The sequence below is a fragment of the Camarhynchus parvulus genome, chromosome 3, assembly GCF_901933205.1.
Source record: "Camarhynchus parvulus chromosome 3, STF_HiC, whole genome shotgun sequence".
NCBI lineage: Eukaryota > Metazoa > Chordata > Aves > Passeriformes > Thraupidae > Camarhynchus > Camarhynchus parvulus.
Window position 1 is genome coordinate 2,488,999 of NC_044573.1, and position 20,002 is coordinate 2,509,000.

The 20,002-nt window shown below is 48.9% G+C and overlaps 1 protein-coding gene across 4 annotated transcripts in view; it reads left to right on the forward strand.

Annotated features, from left to right (window-relative positions):
• Positions 1-20,002, forward strand: part of BCL11A (BAF chromatin remodeling complex subunit BCL11A) — a 74,467-nt gene that overhangs the window by 44,057 nt on the left and 10,408 nt on the right. Inside the window, exons 3-4 of one of the 4 annotated variants that reach the window (XM_030946583.1) lie at positions 16,635-18,630; positions 18,746-20,002. The exon at positions 18,746-20,002 is cut by the window's right edge and continues 1,771 nt beyond it. In XM_030946583.1, coding sequence (XP_030802443.1) covers positions 16,635-18,630; positions 18,746-18,818 — 2,069 coding nt within the window. In that variant the 3' untranslated portion in view covers positions 18,819-20,002. Of the gene's footprint in view, positions 1-16,634 lie in introns of all 4 variants that reach the window. The other 3 variants (XM_030946584.1, XM_030946582.1, XM_030946581.1) reach the window with 3 other exon arrangements.

Genomic DNA, 20,002 nt, shown 5'->3' on the forward strand with positions numbered 1-20,002 from the left:
CAGAATTGCTTCAAACAGCTTAAAAATGTGGGATGTGTGGTGGAAGGGGCCCATGCACTGCAGCTATTTGTGACCTGATCTGATCCTGATCACCCACGGGTCCTACTGAAGGGGGTAAGGAGCTGCATCAAGGGGATGGGTGGCTTCCATGGCTCCCATTTTGGTGTCATCCAAGGCTGTGGAAGCTCAGTGGTAGCAGGATCTCTGTGAAGCTGAGAGCTTAAGCAGCAGCAAAGCTGGAAGGTAGGCAGGGTCCAGACGTGCACATCCTACTCCGAAAGCGAGGGCCCAGCAGTTTGCCTCAGGATTGGGGCTGTAAATTTGGCACTCTCTAAACAGTACCGAGGTCAGCCCTCAGCTCTGTGGCTGGTCCCTGCAGACTGTCCCGTAGATGGCATCTTACAGCACCTGCCCTTGTGCGGGGCAGAAATCAAAGCTGTGTGCACCTGCCTGCAAACATCCAGGAACCGAACGAGCGCTGTGAGCGGCCTCAGCACTGAAATGGCAAACCTGCTTTAGAAGATGGCCTTTAATCACAGCAAAAGCTTTCCTGCTGCATAGGTGCTGACTGGAGTGCAGGTGCAGGGGAAGGGCTCAAGCTGCATTGGTTGGTTTCTCAATCTCTGCCTGGTGCAGGGGATGGTGAGGTGTGCTCTGGGGACAGCTAGGGGATGAGGGATCTAGGATGTGCCAGTCAAAGGCTGATTATTACAACTTTGTGAGGATTTTTAACGTATCTCTCTTTACTCCAAGCATCTTCTAGCAGTGACACGTGCCCGAGTGGACAGACAGACAGTCAGGTGGTGGGATGCTGCCCCACAAAAGCCCATGGGAGCCTGCAGCAAACCCCGCAGAGTCAGCTGCTGCCCCGGGCGTTGCCTCAGCGGGCAGATGTCGGCGTTGCTCAACGCCAGCAGGACCCCAGTGTCCGTTTATTAACGGATAAGATGGTCAGGCCGGCACACGGCTCCCGAGCCAGCCTGTGCAACTCCTGTGGTTTCCAACCGTACTTATCAAGGGAGGGGGCAGCCTGCCCAGCCAGGGTGTTTCCTCTAATCAGTATTTTCACATGCCAGTGGCAGGCAGATGTGCAGGGGGCAAAGCTCGGCCGTCTCTCAACAGCTGCTCAGGGGAAGGAGTCACCTAAGGCAAGGCTGGGAGATGAGAAGAAACAAGAGCAAGCCAATATTCCCCAATGCAGGGTAACACAGGGGGAACTCATGGACACACCCTTGGCCATGAACTTTCACCATCCCATCTAGAAGGAGCCAACTCCTTGCAGCATTGCCTAGCAATGAGTTCAGTTCCAGAAACCCTTCTCCAAGTCCCCTTGGAGGCTTGTGCTATTGTGTGCCCTGTGTCCCCGAGCCGCCGCGGGCAGCGCGAGAGTGTCGCGGGCTCAATTTAACGGTATCTCCCCTGCTTATCAGACTATATAATAAACATGGCTTTTAGGGGGGACTTTTTGGGGAGGGGTGCGAGGCAGGCGGTGAATGGAGAGGCCAGACACCATTGTCTGGCAAGAATGTGAGTCGCCCTGGGCTCGCCTTCCAAATTGTCCCAGCATCAATCCCCCCTCCTTTGCGGGATTTCCTTCTCCAGCCGGGGTTTTGTTTCGGAACAAGCGTTGGTCAAACAAGCTTTTGTTTGCGGTCAGTTGCTTGGCACACATACACCACTTCTGGTGGGGGACAATGAGGAAGCTGTTTCGGGGGCAGCTGCGGTGGGACTGAAAGGGAATACTGATGGAAAAAAGGGCGCGGGGAGGAAATGGCTGGGTGGAAATTAATTGGGAGGATCCTATGAAGCCTGGGTGCTCTGCGGCGGGGTCGGCAGAGTGGCGGGGAGTCCTTCGGTCTTGCTGCCTCATCCTGCTCGCCGCCTCGTGCTGCTTTATGTGACTTCTTCCCTCCAGGGTACCCCGCTTCAGAGCGGAAAGTTGGGCAAAATATTTGTGACTATGCATCTAAAAAGCTTTCTTTCAGGAAGAAGTAAACTTATTTACAGCAATAATAGAGTTTAAAGGAATTGTATAAGTGAGACCGACTTCTTTGTCAGCAAAAATTGCAGCAAAACTGTTCATAGATGACATTACCTAAATGACATTACGTACGTATGTCCTTTCTTTCACATTTCCTGTAATCCTGTTATGGCATTGTCCCATTACCTCAGGCACTGTCATCTTTAAATGCTGTCAGATCTTAACTGGATGGCCAAGGACATCAGAAAAGGATCGAGGTGAAGCTGATGGCAATTTCAGACCTGTTGTGTATATGGCCATCTCCCGGCCTGCCCCCGGATGGGGTGTTTTCTGATAACATGTTCAGGTAAAGTGATGACTCAAGGACTTGCCCGTCTTCTGTGGAGCTGCTGCCCATCCCCACCACATCCAGCACCCTTTTTTGGGAAGTGCAGGGTGTCAGGCACAGACAGAGGTGGCAAGTATGAGCTGTGTGCTTGTTGGAAAGTGCTCCCATCCCCTGGAAAATGAGGACCCAGAGGTCAGTGGATGGAATGAGCAATTCTTTTACTCCCTGTACAGCCTTCATGGCATTAATGACGATTGCAAAGCACGTGGAGTTCCTCGGACTTAAGTGCAACATCTTGCTGTTAATACTTTTAATATTATTACTTACTGCTAAAAAATTACATTACGCCAATTTCTTTTACTCCAACCATGAATGGGCCTCTGTGGCTTTTCAGAAGTGCTCTGAGACGTGGCAGCAGATGGGAGGATTGCTACTTCTGCTGCTCACCTGCTGAAATATTCAGTGCTCTTAAGCCCGAGGAGCAGGGAGTGTTGGCATGGAGGCAGTGCCTGTTTAAACTGGCAGCCCCTCTCACCAGGTTACAATAGTGATGGTGATAGCTGCCAGCTCCGGGGGCAGGAACGGTCATTTTGTTATCTCTGGGTGCAGTGCTGTGCTCTTGGGGGGTTCTGGTCCCCCGTGGTGGCTGCTGGACCTGGCTGCAGTGCAAACAGCACCAGCCCTGGACCTGAAGCTCGGGCTGCAGACAAGAGTCTGTGGTCAGCCATGCAGGGATGGATCTGGTGGTCCATCTTTGGCCCTGTGGGCTGGTTTTCCCAAAAAGCAGGGCTGCTCTGTGTGCTGGCAGCAAGGGAAGTGATGCCAGCATGTGGCTCCCAGGTGGGTTGTCCTGGCTGTGTGGATGTAGAGGTGCTGCTGGCAGGTCACAATGTCCTCCTGTGCCCTTGAATGTACAGCAGCACGTGTGGGCTGCCTGTGGTAGCATCAGCAGATGGGTGATGGAGATCCCACCCTCCTTGTGAAGAGTCAGAAGAGGAAGACTCATGGATGAAGAGCAGGAGAGTGGCTCATTCAGCCACATGCATTTGGCCCAGCACAAGGTTAGACAGCACCAAGGCTTCATTTAGTCCCAGAGATGCTAAAGACCGTGACCTGGGTCCACAAATTTTTCTGCTGAAAAATAACAGTGGAACAGTTCTTGGGAATAAGGAAGGGTATTATTATATGACCACGTAGCCTGCATGGGAGGCTGTTTGCTTGATCAGGTGTGGGTATGGGGTTTTTTTAAAGGCTGTATTGGTTTCTAAGTACTGGCAGTTAAAACATGTAATTGTATTTTCCTGTAAGAAAACACTTATATTGCTGAAAACTAGGGTTCTCTGCAATCTGTTTTGTATGCTTAAAAACTCTGGCTTTCATTTAGTTCTTTACCATCAGTGCCATCTTTAATGCATCCTCCAAGGCCAGTCCTCAGGTCTCTGCTAGCCTGAGGCTGTGGGTGGGCAAAAATGTCCATGCCAGCACTCCCCCCATGAGTGCAACAGCTCTGCCCCCTTCTCCTGCAGGATGTGCTGGAGCCATCTCATCTCTCCATGCCTCCCACAGGCCCGAGAAGGCTCTCCCTGGAAAGGTCTCAATCCAGTGCTTCTTAACTGGACACGGTTTGTGAATTGTTGCCCATCTGGCTACAAAATTGATGGCTTTTTGGATGCTGGAGGACGATTTTTCTCTCCTTTCCAAATCTCTTAATAACTGAAGATTTGGGTGTAAAAGCACTAACTGCACACAGTTCACTGGGGCTTTTTTCAGTCATAGCTTGGATTTTTTTCCCCCTATGGGCACAGGAACCATTTATAGCCCAGGTGGGCCGAGTTTGCAACTTATTAATCTCTCCCTTGCATGTGGGTTGAAAAGAGACACCATGCCTTTATCAAATGCCAGGCTAGCACAAAAGCCTATGCAAAATCATCATCAAATCCTATTAGAGGTGGAAAATATCTCTTAGATCATCTCATTCATTTCCCTGCCAATGCTAGACAGTTCCTGAGAGTTAATTTTCTAGCGTCTGCCGCCAACTCCCCGTGTGACTGCGGGTCTGTCATCTTGCCTTTGGGTTGTCACTGTAACTTCCACGCGTTTCTATGCATTTCCAAACAAGCCTTGTTTTGTTCAGTCATTGCCTGTGTTGCTGTTTGCCCTGCATGAGGTGTTATCAGTGGTTTCCACACTGGAGAGCATCACCAGACCTTGCATGTGGCTGGGAAAGCGTCCCCATGGGATGGGGCATGCTGGGTGCTAAGGGAAGCTCGGGACATGCTGTCCCCTGTGCAGGGGCTCCACCCTCTGCAGCCACAGGCACTGGGGACATGAAATCTCAAAAGGAGGTTTCTCTCCTGCAGTTGTAGATGGATGCAAGCAGATTGCCCCCCAAAAGCAATTCCCTTCTCCCAAACCCTGCTGTGGCCACCTTTGATAAACTCCCACCCTGAAGTTCTGGACTGGCTGTGACATCCACTCGTCAGGGAGGAAAAAATAATAATAATTCAACACTGGAGCTATTTGTAGCATTAAGCAGATGCAGATTTCACCAGGGCTTGTTTCAGAGAAGGAAATGACATCTAGGAGCAGGATAACCTTACTTGTAACTTCCCGGTAGCGCCGGCGGCCGTGATTGAATTCCCAGGCATGGCAAGGGTCTGGGCAGCCCTGCCAGCGCTGGAAAGGTCAGTCCGGCAGCTGTCACCCAGAAAGCATCAAAAGCACGGGCTGTCGATAGCGACCTGCATTTGCAGAAAATCTGAGGGCTTTCTAATTAACTGAGGATCTCTAAATTAGAGCCAAGCCACTCGACAAGCCCCCTCGTACGCCTTAAGTGTCAGGGCTCAGCTGATCGGCGCATCTAACAAGCGGCTGATTTTTAACAGTAGCTCTGAGACTCAATCAGCTCCTAATGGCTCCATTTCAAAACGTTTCAGTGCATTTTTCATCTCTTACTCTGGAATTTATGCTCTTTGTTCCCTGCTCAAATATTCTGGTGCTCTTCCTTAATTTCAGGCTTCTGCCTTGCGACAGCTCCTCTACCCTAACTAGGCAGCTCATTGCCTGCCTTTCCCCACGTGCGATTCTCTGCTGTGGCCGCTCGCTCTGCTTTCTAATCAGTAAGTTTCAGAAATTCCCCCTCTCTCTCTCCCCCCTGATGTATAGGTAGTGCTGCAGGGTCTGGAATTTCCTAATTAGAAGGAAGCCCATGTTTAAGCAGGCCCGCTGTAATAGCAGCTGAAAAGTGGTTTTATTTCAGCTTTAAGATGGGGAGCCAGTTTGGAAATGCCCCTGGTTTTGACTTTCCCCTTGCTGCTGTTCCGTGGTGCCACAGATTTGGGTGATGGTCCTTCTGATCTACACCATGGACAATGAGATTGAGCCCTCCTTTCAGGTGCATTCACAGCAGAGTTGGGTTATGCACATTTAAACTGAGGGCTTCGAGCTGCTGGGAAAACGAGTAGGGGATCTTTTCTGACGCGTAACTCCTGCTGCCAGTAATGAGACCCGTTGATGAATCCTTGGCGAGGCAGCAGGATAAACTCCCACCTAAACAGTGATTGGGAACAGATAAATTCCATTCAGGAAGGTAGAGAGTTAATCAGCAACTCTTAAAGACGCCTCCACGTGTGTTTATGTTCCAACGGCTTATCCATATCTTGGCAATTATTCATGTGAAATAGAATATAAATCCCACAGCCTAATTTTTCTTTGAAAAAATTTCCTCAGGTAATCAAATCCTGAAGTGCATCTTCTCTTCTGGTGGTTTTATCAGTAAATCAAATTTTTATCATTTATCAGCAAAAGTTAGATTTAAGCATCTTCACTGTAATGTTTGAAAGATGAACATTTGTTTCAGCGGGTACTGTGCCAATCAATAATCTTCCAGCTTGACTCAGCTATCAATTATTGCTGCAATTATTTGTCTAGTTGGATATTTAAAATGTCATCAGAAAGAGATGATTACATATTCCAGAAAGCAAGGCACTGTATAATCAGATGAACTGAATTCAGTTAAATGTAGTGTGGTACTAACCTGTCCTTCAAAGCTGAATTCTGCAGCCACGAGTGAAACAACAGCTTTCTGCATTATTGTAAGGAAACGGATCTTAACCTTGGAGCGGCGTGTGTTATTGGGGTCAGGTAATACTCGGCGAGAGGAGACCTTGCAAGCCTGGAAATTGAATCAGCCTTACTGACATAAAAGAGGGAGGTGGGGTTGGTTGGTTTTTTTTGTGGTTTTTTTTGGGTTTGGTTGGTTTTTTTTTTCTTTTTTCTTTTTGGTTTTTTTTTGAGAGGGGAGGGCTGGTTTTGTTGGATTTCATCTGCAAATCTATAAATAAGGAGATCCACTCTGTATCTGCCTTCCTGGGAGTTTCAGCTCCTGAGCTCGGAGCGCCAAATTTCCGCATGCCCTTTTTGCATTCCTTGACTTGATGTATGTGTGGTAAATACTCTCTGTGCCCCGAGAATGCAATAAAGCTGTAGCAATTCTTGCAAGTCTTACATCCTTCCAAACTCCAGATATTCAGAGTATTATATCATTTTCAACTTCAAGGATATCTCAGCGATGGAGAGGAGACAGGATAAACCAGAGAAGACCAGACAACTTTACGACACCTTTTGGTCCTATTTGCAAAGCAGAGAGGGGAAAAATATATATATATAATTTATTGATTCTACTAATACTTGCTTGTGCAAGTTATGAAACTAAACGTTGTAGGATCTGGTTCAGCACTTGCTGTGCTTGCAACTCCATGGTGACATTGAACTTGCTCAGGGACAGAATAAACCTTTGCCTTCCTGGCAGATGATTTGCAGGTGGAGGTGTCATTTGGGGGAACCTGCAGTTCCCCTGACCCATTTTGTCAGGATGGTTTGCTGCTGGCTAAATATCATTCATTTGGAAGTGAGAGGAAAGTGAGCCAAAGGAGAAGGCTGGGAAAGAGGAGAGTTTGGAGAGGATCTGTTTTGGGAAGGAGTTGATGGAATAAAGCTTCCAAGGAGGTCCTCAGCCACTGACTTGGCTGAGGGCTGGGGATTTTCAGCTCCACTGACACCCTTCTGGAGGCATGGGTGGGAGCTGGGTGCCATGGACTGGGGAAGGGGACATTGGTGATGTCTGGCTGATGAGAAGGGCCAGGAGGGGCTCTCAGGGACCACCGGATCTCTTCAAGGCGATGGTGTAAATACATGTGGCTTTGCAGAGCTGGGCACATCAAATAGAGACACTGAGATGGGAAAAACCAGCAAAAATACAGCAAGGCCATGGGTCATGAGGGGACTTGATGGCCCAGCCGTGCTCTGGCTGCAGTGTCCCTGCTGGTGAGCAGCAGTGGGAAGGTGCCAGCCCCACTTTCTCCCTGGGATGGGGCTCAGCCGTTTGGAAGGAAGCACATTGCAGCTCTCCAGGAGTGCCCTGTGTGGCAGAGCCGCCGCAGCCTCCAGCAAGGTCCTGCAGCACTAATCAGGTCAGCAGGCATTAGCAGTGTTCCCAGGAAAGCAGTGTCCTGGGGTTGGTCTGGGAGTCTCTGTGTAAGAGATACTGAGTGCACGGTGTGCATTGCAGAGCAGCATCCAGTGCTCACCCTCGCCTGTGCTGGGCGCTGGCTGTGTGACTGAGCGGTGCCAAAACTGCAGTGCAGCCAGGGAGAAACACCCCCTGCCCCACACCAGTGGTGACCCCAGATGTTGTGCTAGAGCATCTCCTTCCCCTCCTGGGCAAGAAACTTTGTGAAGTGTGCTCTGCCTTTCACTCGCGTGCCGCCGGCCAGGGAGAAAGCAGTAGGAAGGGGAACAATTCATTGCGTAGGTGTATGAGTGAATGAAATGATTTGGAAGCTCTTTGTAGCTGTGTAATTACAACACTGCATTTAAAAAGTGAATTATTGACTTGATTGTCCCCAGCAGCCACTGGGTAAATGCATAATTATGGCCTGTTGGAGCCAGGTACTGTTTGCTGGGTAATCAGGTGAGGCTGTGGAAAGGCTTTGATGCCCTTTTTGTGGCAGGGCTTAGACGAGGCTCAGTCCTTGGTGGGTCCAGGTGGACCTTCCAGCAGGGGACACACCTGGTGCCAGGTAAGTCCAGAGGAGCTGATTTAGAGGGTGTCACTCCAGTGATGCCTCCTCTGTTTAAATCTTTCACAATCCCTGTGCTGGTGCTTGGAAGAGGCAGTCAGGAACAGGCATGTGGGGAAGATTGTGCATCACAGAAATACAGGATGGTTTGGGTTGAAGGGACCCTAAGGACTATGCAGTTCCAACCCCTCTGCCGTGGGCAGAATCCCTTTCCACTAGACCAGGTTGCTCAATGCCCGTCTAAGCAGGCCTTGAACACTGCCAAGAATGACATCTGGGATGTTGGTTACTTCACTAAGGATGTTTTTAGAAATAAATGTGTGGTGGTATCAGTGGAGAGTTCCTCCTGCAGGGCTGAAAACACTGCGTAGTTCAGCCTTTGGGTCCCAGCACTGGTGTTTGCAGTTACTGGAGCTGCTTCCCACGTGGTGCTGAGGTCTGCATTGCCTCTCTTCCTCCACCCCATAGCATTAATGCATAGGGTGCACATGTGCATGTGACCAGGCCGTCTTTGCTTGAGGGCTTTCTTCTAAAACTCCCTCTGAGCTGAATTTCTTGCACAGCATTGTTTTCCTGTGGCAGGTTTCTTCTGTTCCTCGCTAATCAAGGCGCGACAGATTTCCACCCCCCTTAGGTTTTGAAAAAGCTCAAAATCAGTCGCAGGCTGATACCTTACTTGCCAAGTTGGAGCTGGAAGCAGGTTTTCTTGGTGGCCAAGTCGTCATTGCCTTGAAAATGGTGACAGACGCTGAGGTCAGGCCACGGGACCCCAGCACCCCATTGAGGCTCCGACAAACCATGTGCTTTGTTGCTTGTTGCTAATGAACAGCATTTTTTGGGGTGGGAATCTTAAGTGTGTGGGCTTTGGTTCTGGTAAGAAGAGTGAGTAATGTTGAGGCTACAACCAAATTGGTTACCCATGGAATACCCATTTCTTCTCCAGGCAGGAACTGGTCTCCCTGGTCCCACCCCTTCCCTCCTGCTCTTTCCTCAGGCCCAAAAAACTTCTCCTTTATGGGAACTTGAGCAGTGCTGTAAAACCCAAGGAAAGTTTGGCTTTGAGAGAAAATGGGGAATTCTTGGAGTTCCTAACTCGAAGATCTTTGACTGGCAAAGCAATGCCAGCTGCTGTTTTATTATTGCTGGGGCTTGGGTTTCTTTTTGAAGTTTGAGGAGTCACGGCATTAATGTTTTGGCCTGGTTCTTCCTTAAAGAGGGTTTTAAAAAGAAGATGTAATGAAAAAATGGTGTTACTCATACTTGGTTTGGAAAGTGTTTTCCCAGTTTTATTAATATGGTTTCAGGAAGTCTGAATTTGCAGGCAGAATAATTATTTTCAGGAATATAAATATCAATATTGATATATCAATCTCAGTATTGAGTATCAATTTCAGGAATACCTTTTATCAATGAGTTACAATAGAGAAAATCCGGTAGAGATGGCAGATGGGGCATTGGGAGTCCTGCAGAGCAAAATTTCTTCTGGATTTTTGACTTTTTCATGACTAAGCTGATCCCAGGACTCCACCAGGCCTTTGCATAAATGTGTGGACTCGGTTTGCAGAATTTTCAAAGGCAGAACAGCCATGGTGTTTCTTGTTTTACAAGCAACACTACATCACTCCCTTCAGATTTTTGGGGATATTTTCCTTTTTCGGTGTTCCTGAATCCGGTTCCTCTCATGATAAAGAGAAAAGGTTAGAGAGCATTTGTTGTACACAACTGCAGCTCCTGCTGTTACTCAGTGTTATCCCAGGTGTTATGAGAGCAGCAGTGACAGTGCTGATGCTCCCAGGACTGGTTAATGACAGACCAGGTTAATCATGGGCCTTTTGCAATCCAGAGGATCAGGAGGAGGAATTAGTGCAAGAAGGAAAGAAATCCGTTTGGACAGTTGTTACAGTTTCCCTTGTGAACTGGTGCCACCAGGAAAAGGTGAGTCATGCCAAAGCAGCTCTTCCTTACTGAGGGAGAAGTGGCTGCTGCAGGAATGGAGCAGGACCCCCTTATCTCCCTTCCTCTGTCCCAACTGTTTCACCTCACTAGTTTGCAGTTGAAAGGAAATTCAGCAGTGTGGATTTCCAAATGAGAGAGAGAGAGGACGGGGGGAAAAAAAAAAGAGATATTTGACAAGCCAGATGGAGAACTGAATCAAGTACAAGTGGTAACAATTAACTCAATTTTTTTTCCTTCCCCCCTTTAAATACCATAACAACTCCGAATTTATCAGTCCAAAAACCAAGCAGTCAGTTGACATTAAAGCTGAATAAAGAAGTTCCTGGGTTTGGCTCGGGCTGTTCCTCCCACGATTGTTTGGTGGCGAGCAGAAGAGAGGGGGATGCTTTAACTTCTGTCCTTGCTGTTGGATCGAGGAAGGTGTTTATGTGCCCTGTGGGTGCAGGTAGCCTTGGCTTTGCTTACACCTGCAGGTGTCTTGGGAAGGTCAGGGAGAACACAGGAGCAAAGCCACCAGGGAGGGATGCTGTGGAGAACAGGGGCTGGGCCATCCAGGCAGCCAGGGCCACATCCAGGTCTGCTTGGAGATTTCTCTGGCACGGGGATTTCTCTGAGGGAGCAAATCTGCAGCTGTGAATGGAATCCTTGCACCCACCATTGGCACGGCCACAGCCACTGCTGACTGCTTGTTTGGGAAAACACTGGGAAAACTGGGGTGCCTCTAGTGCTCTGTGTTTGTGTGCAGCTCCTGCAGTGCCCTGGGGTAAAACACACCTTGTGTTTAATATCCTTAAGCAGAGGCTGCTTCCCCACACAGCATCCTGTGCTGTGGGCCTGGTTAGGTGCACCCAGAGAATGCTGTGTGTGCTGTGTCCAGCGAGCAGCTTTCCTGGATCCAGCCCTGACTTTTGAGAAACTAAGGAAGCTCTTCCAAAGCACATTGGCACACACATGCAGATTATTCCATTACTCACTTGGCAGTGCCTGAACTTGCATGCCTAGCTCCAGAAAGGCTTTTTTAATTTTTTATTTTTTTTCCCTCCCAGCAGTGGCATCTAGCTGACAGCTTCTCCTCCCAGCTGGTCTTCTCCCCAGCATCTTGTCTGGCTTTGCTGCTGGTGGCTGTGGGGATGGCTGTGGTTCTTGCTCTGAGCCAGCTCTATTGTGCCTGGAGGTGTTGGCTTGCTCCAGCTCGGACTCTCGGAGCGTGCCGGGTGTATCTGTGAGCACAGCACAGAAGCACCAGCTTTTCCTTAATATAAAAAAAACCCCTTAATGCTGAAAGCAGCCATCTCTTCATATTTTACTGAGTAATTGTGCCAACTGCCCTTAAAGGCACTCAAATGCCAATATCCATCCCGCTCATTTGTTAACATTTTGCGGATCAGAAGCTAAATCTGTCACTCGTGTGTCGCTGGTTAAGTCACTTCTTCTGGGGGCATGGCAGGCAAGAGCTGTTCTGCTGCCTTTTTTTTTTTTATTTAAAGCAGGAGCCAATAACTTGAGAAACACAGGACATTTGTGCTGTAGTGAAATGCTGTGCCTCATCACTGATCTTTTGCCATCCAGGATGTGGAGAAGGAATAAAAACGTAATGGTGGTTGATGCTTCACTGAGTGAGGCCAGTCAGGTGTCATCTTGGCCCCAGTTTTGTATTTGGGTCATGGTATCCCCATGTAATTCTCCTGCAGGGGTAATTTCCAAAGTAGGAAGAAAATGAGCAGTAAAATTGACTGGGAGGAAAATGTACACACAAAAATGCAAATGGTAATTGGAAGCTATTTGTAAAGAGTTGATGAGCTGTCCAGGAAGGAGAGGGCAACTTTGGCCCCAGTCCAAAACCCACTTCACTCGCTTCAGTGGTGAGATGAGAACAGCAATTAGATATTAGAAAAATCAATATACGACAATTAAAAAAAATGGAAAATGGATAGGAATCAATCGCAGTGAGAAACCATGGCGGGTAGAGAACGGGTCAGGAAAGCTGGAGAGGCTGAGGAAAACTTGTGCCTGGCACCAGTGGGGAGAGGAGGAGAGAGGGAGCTTCTCAGGATCCTGGAGAAGAAGGAAGGGATAAATAGAAGAAGCAGTAAGATAGAAGTTTTTGATAAATATTTCTGCTGTAGACCTGGAGAGCAGCCGTGTTACGTTTCTGTATCATAAGGTGGGTGATGATGTTTTTTTCTAGCTCATTGGTAGCCAGGGAGGATGTGAGCAGAAATAAAAAATTTCTCCTTCAAGGAGAGAAATATTTTTAAATAAAAAGGCCCTGAAAAGTTGCACCCAAGGAACCCTGAAGAGTTAACCCATGATGCTGGTTTTAAGAAAGATTATGAACTGGGAAAATGCTGTCAAGAGCTGGTCAGGGTAAGGGGGGAGAGTTGGCAACACTTTGCTTATCTCTTCTGGGCAAAATAACAGAAAAACCAACATAAGTTTCAATTGATAAAGAATTAAAGGATAGAAATATAATTCGTGCCACTCAGCCTAGATTTATGGAATATGGATCTTGTCAAATAAACCTGATTTCATTCTTTTGGGTGACAACTTTGGTTGATAAATGTGGATGAAATAGACTGCACTGTGACATTGCTTATGGGAAGACAGAGCACTGGGTGGTTCTGCTGGCACAGGTGATGCAGAGCTGGCCAACAGACTGGGGGGTGTGGGGCTTAAGCTGGGGAGCTCAGCAGGTGCTGGTGGGGGCCTCAGTGGTGCTTAGTGCTTTGTTGGTGATTGGAAATGAATATGCAGTTCTGGTTGATTGGCTTTGTGGGTAAAGCAAAGGCGGGTGCAGAGCAAGAGGGCAGGTTAATGGGCTGGTCTGGAAGCTGCCAGGAAGGACACGTATCGGGTCCTGCCTCATGTGGCCCTGGGCTGGAAGAGTGGAATCGGGGCTGTGCTTACAGAGCTGGCTGCAGTACCCTGGAAGGTATCAGCCCTGTGGGAAGCTGAGAGGAAAATCAGGTCCTTCCCAGCATGATGCCAGGATGAGAAAGGCTAGGCTGGTCCTTGAGTAGTGGAGGGGTGGCCTCAGGACAGAAGAATAACTGGGTTTTGAAGTGTGCCTCAATTTCACGAGGAACACTGTGGTGTGTGTGAGAGCCCGTCATGTACCAAGAGCTTTTCAGTGGCATCACAATGGATGACAAGCCCCATCAGATTCTGTCCTGATGGATAGTGAGGCACAAAGAGCCCTATGGGACCTTCTCCAGCTCTGTCCTTGGCCAGCACCAGCTCCTGCATCTCCCAGCTGTGAGACCCGCCTCGCTTGCCCGTGGTCATGCCCAGATGTGTTAGCTGGGAAGGCCGTGTGGACACAGGGCCTGGCCCACACAGGAAGGAGACATCAGTGCACGTGGCCTTTGGGTCTGACTCTTGAGGGGACCCAAATGGTGTCCCAAAAAGCCCACGGTGGTGGTGGGTTGGGAGCAGGGGAGGACGAGTCCCTTCCCAGCCCGGGGATTGCCGCGGCGGGCTACGGACCCATCGTGTTGCTGTGGATTAGCGCCATAATTTTTGCAGTTTGGCAAGGCTGCATCAGACTGGAACGTATCTCTAGGTGGTGATATGGTCAGTCAATAGCCTTCATAATTAATCAAGCACTAATAGACAAATTAGAAATCATGTCTCTTCAGAGCGGGGGGAGACAAATGGCTGGTGGATTTTAACTGTTTCGCTCCGTTGTTTTTTTGCCTCCCTTGAAAACGGTGGGTTGTTTAGGGAAGTTTTGTACATAAACATGATTTAAAATGTAAATTATTATCTTGATTACCAAACACGGACAGTGAATTGAAAACTTGTTTTTCAGGCAAGCACATGAGGAATAATCTTACATTTTACACTCCACTAAGTCAATGTAGCCCTAATTTTGCCATGCAGGAAATCAATTCCAGTCTTTATAACAGTCGAAGATGTTACGAACAAAGTAATTTTGCAAATTATGGCAAGTAACACATTTATTGATGACTGTAGCTTAGGAATTTAGATTTTGTGAGCACTGTAATATAATAAGGCCGCACTGGCAGGAGCTGAGTGAAATACAGATTATACGGTGAAACTGTAATGCATCATTTGCTATTAGTGGACTGGTAATAATTACCAGTTTCAAAGCAGCTTTTTCCATGTAATCTTTAGTCTCAGTCGTAACAGCCCTTCTCATTGACATTATGATTACACGAGCTGCCCTTATGATCTAGAATATCTAGTTGATGGGAATACTAAAATGTGCTAGCAAACGCTCGATGTTGTATCCTCATTATAAGATAAAATGCTATTTTCTCTGACCTGATCTATAAGGTAGAGAGGCAAGGTAGTGTTTCGTTGTTAGCTCCTACCGTGGTGTTAAAAACATCCACTTCAATATGATGAAGCAAGATAATTTTTTTCTCTCCCCCCAAGCTCACAAATGAGCATAGGAATGTGAAAGTCCAATTGAATTTCACTCTAATTTCAGCAGATTTAAGTATTTATCTGTGCTCACATGCCTGGCACATACTAAACACAACAGTGCATTTTATTCCAATGCAGGCTTCAGAGTGAAACATTAAATATTATTCCAAGGGCTTTTAAAGTGATTAAAGTGTTAAATGCCTGCTGTAGATGATTGAGGCTCTTTGCTTGCCTGATTCAGCTTCTCAGGCCAAACGCAGAATAGCGGCAGAGCCGGGAGGCAGGGAGGGAAGCTGGGATGGAGCAGTACAGCCAGTGCTGGATCTCAGGATCACAGAATGGTTTGGGTTGAAAGGGACCTTAAGGATGCCTGGTTCTGTCCTGTATCCCGAGATCATGGAGGAGGAAAATGCCCACATGACACTTCCTCCCCTCCTCTTCATAAGATAGGAAGAAAGATGGGCGCACATCAAGTGATGTTGCCGTTCCTAATTCGCCTTATTTGGTTTTTTTAAATCTTCCTTTTCTTTGTATTAGGCAAATAGGGGAAACCTAATGAGGGCAACTGTCAGTGCAGCCTGTTTACCCCAGAGAGATGCCTAAGGAGCAGATTCCTTGGGATGTAAGTGTTGAGTCAGGGCAGGAATATGTGGTGAAGGCCGGTACCACCCCAAGTGCTGATGCCCTTGGAAGGCTCCTGGTTTATCTCTCAGCTAACCTCAATGTTATTTTTATTTGTTAAAATATCACTAAACAACAGCTCCGTGAGAACTGCTGAACAAGGCTGGAAATGAATTTATATCCTTCTCTTAGCTCCAGCTTCGGTTTACTGGCATTTAGCAAAAAGCATCCATATGGGGGTGGAAGTGAATTATTTGCAAAATCCCAGTAATCAATAAAGGCACCCTCACCTTTGCCATATCTCACGCCACTCTTTCCCTCACAGGCGGCCCTCAAAAAGTTATTCATCCCCCTTGTTTTGCCGTATATTAGAAGGGGCTGCTTTCTGCTGTCATTATTAGCCGGCTTTTTGTTTAGTTATTTATTAGTTGGTTGCTCTTTTATAATGTCCGTGTTATCTCCAAAAATAAATTATCATGAAATAGAGTTAGCTCACTACTTGCCAAAGTGGCATTTACCATCCTCAGCTTCTTTTCAGCGCGAGAGAAATAATGCGGCTCCGGCAGGGCGCTCGGCCAGGCCTCCTGGCCGGCCTCCAGCTCTTTCCCTGGCGGAGCTGCCGCTCTCTCTGTCTTCTCTTTTCCCTGTCCTGTGCTCGATTTTTTTTTTTCCTCCCCTCTTCCCTTTTTATTTTTATTTCTTTCCTTGCCCCAGAGGTGAATCTCTGCTAAGGAGCAGAAGTTGATTCTTAATTTTGTACACACTGTTAGCCTCAAAATAAAGAGGAGACTAAAAACGTGCTGATGCCCAGCTTGCTGGCAGTTGTGATGCTTTGAACTGATCTGTGTGGAGTGCTTTTCAGAAAGGAATTTCTTTATTTTGTATTTATTTATCTATTTATATATTTATTTACATACTTATTTATGAACGCTCTAAATGCCTGCAACCTCTTGTAGCATAAAAGTCAACTGAGTTGGAGCTGGCGTTGATTGACTTTAACATCTCTTGCTTTTCTTGGCCTTTCATTCTATGGATGCCCAGCATGGTTCAGTTTTGAACCCAGAGCTGGGCGTGGTGGGAGGAGGTGGATGTGCTTGCTGTGGGTGCCCCTCACCTCTTCCCATTCATGTCCCGTGCCTGTCCCTGAGCTGGGATGTTCCTTGCCCAGCTCCCAGCTGAGTGTCCCAGAGGAGGAGAGGAGGTTAGGCGGGGAGGCGAGCGCTCGCCCGCCGCTGGACGGCTGGAGATTGACGCTGCTTGTTGTGTTATTTTGCAGGTAAAGATGAGCCCAGCAGCTACACGTGTACGACTTGTAAACAGCCTTTCAACAGCGCCTGGTTCCTCTTGCAGCACGCACAGAACACACACGGCTTACGGATCTACCTAGAAAGCGAGCACGGCAGCCCCCTGACGCCACGGGTTGGTATCCCAACAGGACTAGGTGCAGAGTGCCCTTCCCAGCCACCTCTCCACGGGATTCACATTGCAGACAATAACCCTTTTAACCTGCTCAGAATACCCGGCTCGGTCTCGAGGGAGGCGTCGGGGCTGGGAGAAGGGCGTTTCCCACCCACGCCGCCCCTCTTTAGCCCTCCCCCGAGGCACCATTTGGATCCGCATCGCATTGAGCGCCTGGGTGCGGAAGAAATGGCTCTGGCCACCCATCACCCTAGTGCCTTTGACAGGGTGCTGCGACTGAACCCCATGGCGATGGAGCCCCCCGCTATGGATTTCTCCCGGAGGCTGCGGGAGCTGGCCGGCAACACCTCCAGCCCACCCTTGTCCCCGAGCCGGCCCAGCCCTATGCAAAGGTTGCTGCAGCCCTTCCAGCCCGGCAGCAAGCCCCCGTTCCTGGCCACGCCGCCCCTCCCTCCTCTGCAGTCTGCTCCTCCTCCCTCCCAGCCCCCCATGAAGTCCAAGTCCTGTGAGTTCTGTGGGAAGACCTTCAAGTTTCAGAGCAACCTGGTGGTCCACCGCCGGAGCCACACGGGGGAGAAGCCCTACAAGTGCAACCTCTGCGACCACGCCTGCACACAGGCCAGCAAGCTGAAGCGCCACATGAAGACCCACATGCACAAGTCCTCCCCCATGACAGTGAAGTCGGATGACGGGCTCTCCACCGCCAGCTCCCCTGAGCCGGGCACCAGCGACCTGGTGGGCAGCGCCAGCAGCGCCCTCAAGTCCGTGGTGGCCAAGTTCAAGAGCGAGAATGACCCCAACATGATCCCTGAGAACGGGGATGAGGAAGAGGAGGAGGAGGAGGAGGAAGAAGAGGAGGAGGAGGAGGAGGAGGAGGAGGACTTGAACGAGAGCGACCGGCCGGACTATGGCTTCGGGATGAGCCTGGAGGCGGCCCGTCACCACGAGAACAACTCGCGGGCTGGCGAGGAGGGCCGGGCGATGCCGGACGTCATGCAGGGCATGGTCTTGAGCTCCATGCAGCACTTCAGCGAGGCCTTCCACCAGGTCCTGGGGGAGAAACACAAGCGAGGCCACCTCCCCGAGCCCGAGGTGCACAGGGACACTTGCGACGAAGACTCGGTGGCCGGCGAGTCCGACCGCATCGACGAGGGGGCCGTCAATGGCCGGGGCTGCTCCCCGGGGGAGTCTGCCTCGGGAGGCCTGTCCAAAAAGCTGCTGCTGGGTAGCCCCAGCTCCCTGAGCCCCTTCTCCAAACGCATCAAGCTGGAGAAGGAGTTCGACCTGCCGGCCGCCGCCATGCCCAACACCGAGAACGTTTACTCCCAGTGGCTGGCGGGCTACGCCGCCTCCCGGCAGCTGAAGGACCCCTTCCTCAGCTTCGGCGACTCCCGACAATCGCCCTCCGCCTCCTCCTCCGAGCACTCCTCGGAGAACGGCAGCCTGCGCTTCTCCACGCCGCCGGGCGAGCTGGACGGAGGGATCTCAGGCCGCAGCGGCACGGGAAGCGGAGGGAGCACCCCCCATATTAGTGGCCCGGGCCCTGGCAGGCCCAGCTCAAAAGAGGGCAGACGCAGCGACACTTGTGAGTACTGTGGGAAGGTCTTCAAGAACTGTAGTAATCTCACCGTCCACAGACGGAGCCACACGGGCGAGAGGCCGTATAAGTGTGAGCTTTGCAACTACGCCTGCGCCCAGAGTAGCAAGCTCACCCGGCACATGAAAACACACGGGCAGGTGGGAAAGGACGTTTACAAATGCGAGATTTGTAAGATGCCTTTTAGCGTGTACAGTACCCTGGAGAAACACATGAAAAAATGGCACAGTGATCGAGTCTTGAATAACGAGATAAAAACTGAATAGAGGTATATTCGTACCCCCCCACCCCCATCCGCACCGCCCCACCCACCCCACACCCCACCCCGCATCCCCGTAGAGATTTTCTAGTCCCTTGTGATGGAAGTCATGGAAGCTAAGGATATTTGGAAAGTGCTTGTCACCAGCACACCCTGTTTATTTTCTTTTTGTTCTCACCGTTTGAATGCATGATCTGTATCGGGGCAATACTATTGCATTTTACGCAAACTTTGAGCCTTTCTCTTGTGCAATAATTTACATGTTGTGTATGTTGGGGTTTTTTTTTTTTTTTGGGTTGTTTTTTTATTTTGGTTGGTTTTATTTTTTTAATTTCTTTTTCTTTTTAATTTTTGGATTAGACAGCATGTATGGTATGTTATGGCTGTTTTTAAATTGTCCCTGATTAGTTGCTGAGCAAACACGTCGCTGTTTCCAATTCCGTTCGGGAAAAAAAAAAAAAAAGGAAAAGAAAAAAAAAAGAGGAAAAGAGGAAAAAAGAGGAGAGGAGAAGGAGGAGGAAAAAAAAAAAAAAACAAAAAAAGAGAAGTGAAACAAAACCAAACCCGAGAGCAAACAAAACCGACCATGCTGCATACATCCTGTAATACATATCATGTACAGTTTTGTTTTGTGACGTGCAAAGGAAAGCTCGCTGTGGGTGACCCTCTGCGGACAGGACCGATAGCACCGAAGAAGCGTTGTGTTAGCCTAGATCGCTGTCTTAAACCAATAAACCCACGATTGGAGACAGAGTTCCCCTTGGGAACACTAAAAAAGGCCTTTAATTGGGAATAACCGACCGCCACCAGTCAGGAAGAGGTAGATTTCTCTTAGCTTTTGATTTCAAACACACACACCCACCCACAAAAATAATAATAATAACAATAATGATAATAATAATAAGTAATCCGAGTGCCTTGGGTCAGTCACGGCCGATGCCAGTGGCTCCTTTCTGCTCGTCCTCCACGCGCAGCTCGTCGCCAGCTTGGCCGCGCTGGGAGCCGCCTCGTGCCCCTCACACCGCCAGCCACCTAGGAACGAAGAGGGAAGAGGAAACTAAGGAAGAGAAAGAAATGACCCGCTCAGTCCTAGTTAATCATCATTCTCTGCCTTTTATTGTTATTATTAATTATTATTATTATTATTACTATTATTTTTTAAAAACTGATCGTACCAGTCTAAAAACCTGCTTGGCTCGTGGAGAGAGCTTAAAACGAGATGTAGAACCTGCCCCCAGCCCGCCCTGCCCCAAACTTTTATTCCCCCTCCCCATCCATGATTAAATAGAATGTGAAACGCGCAGAGGCCCTTCAACACCATTAAACACACAATAAAGGAAATCCGTTTTATGAAGATATTTACTTTTAA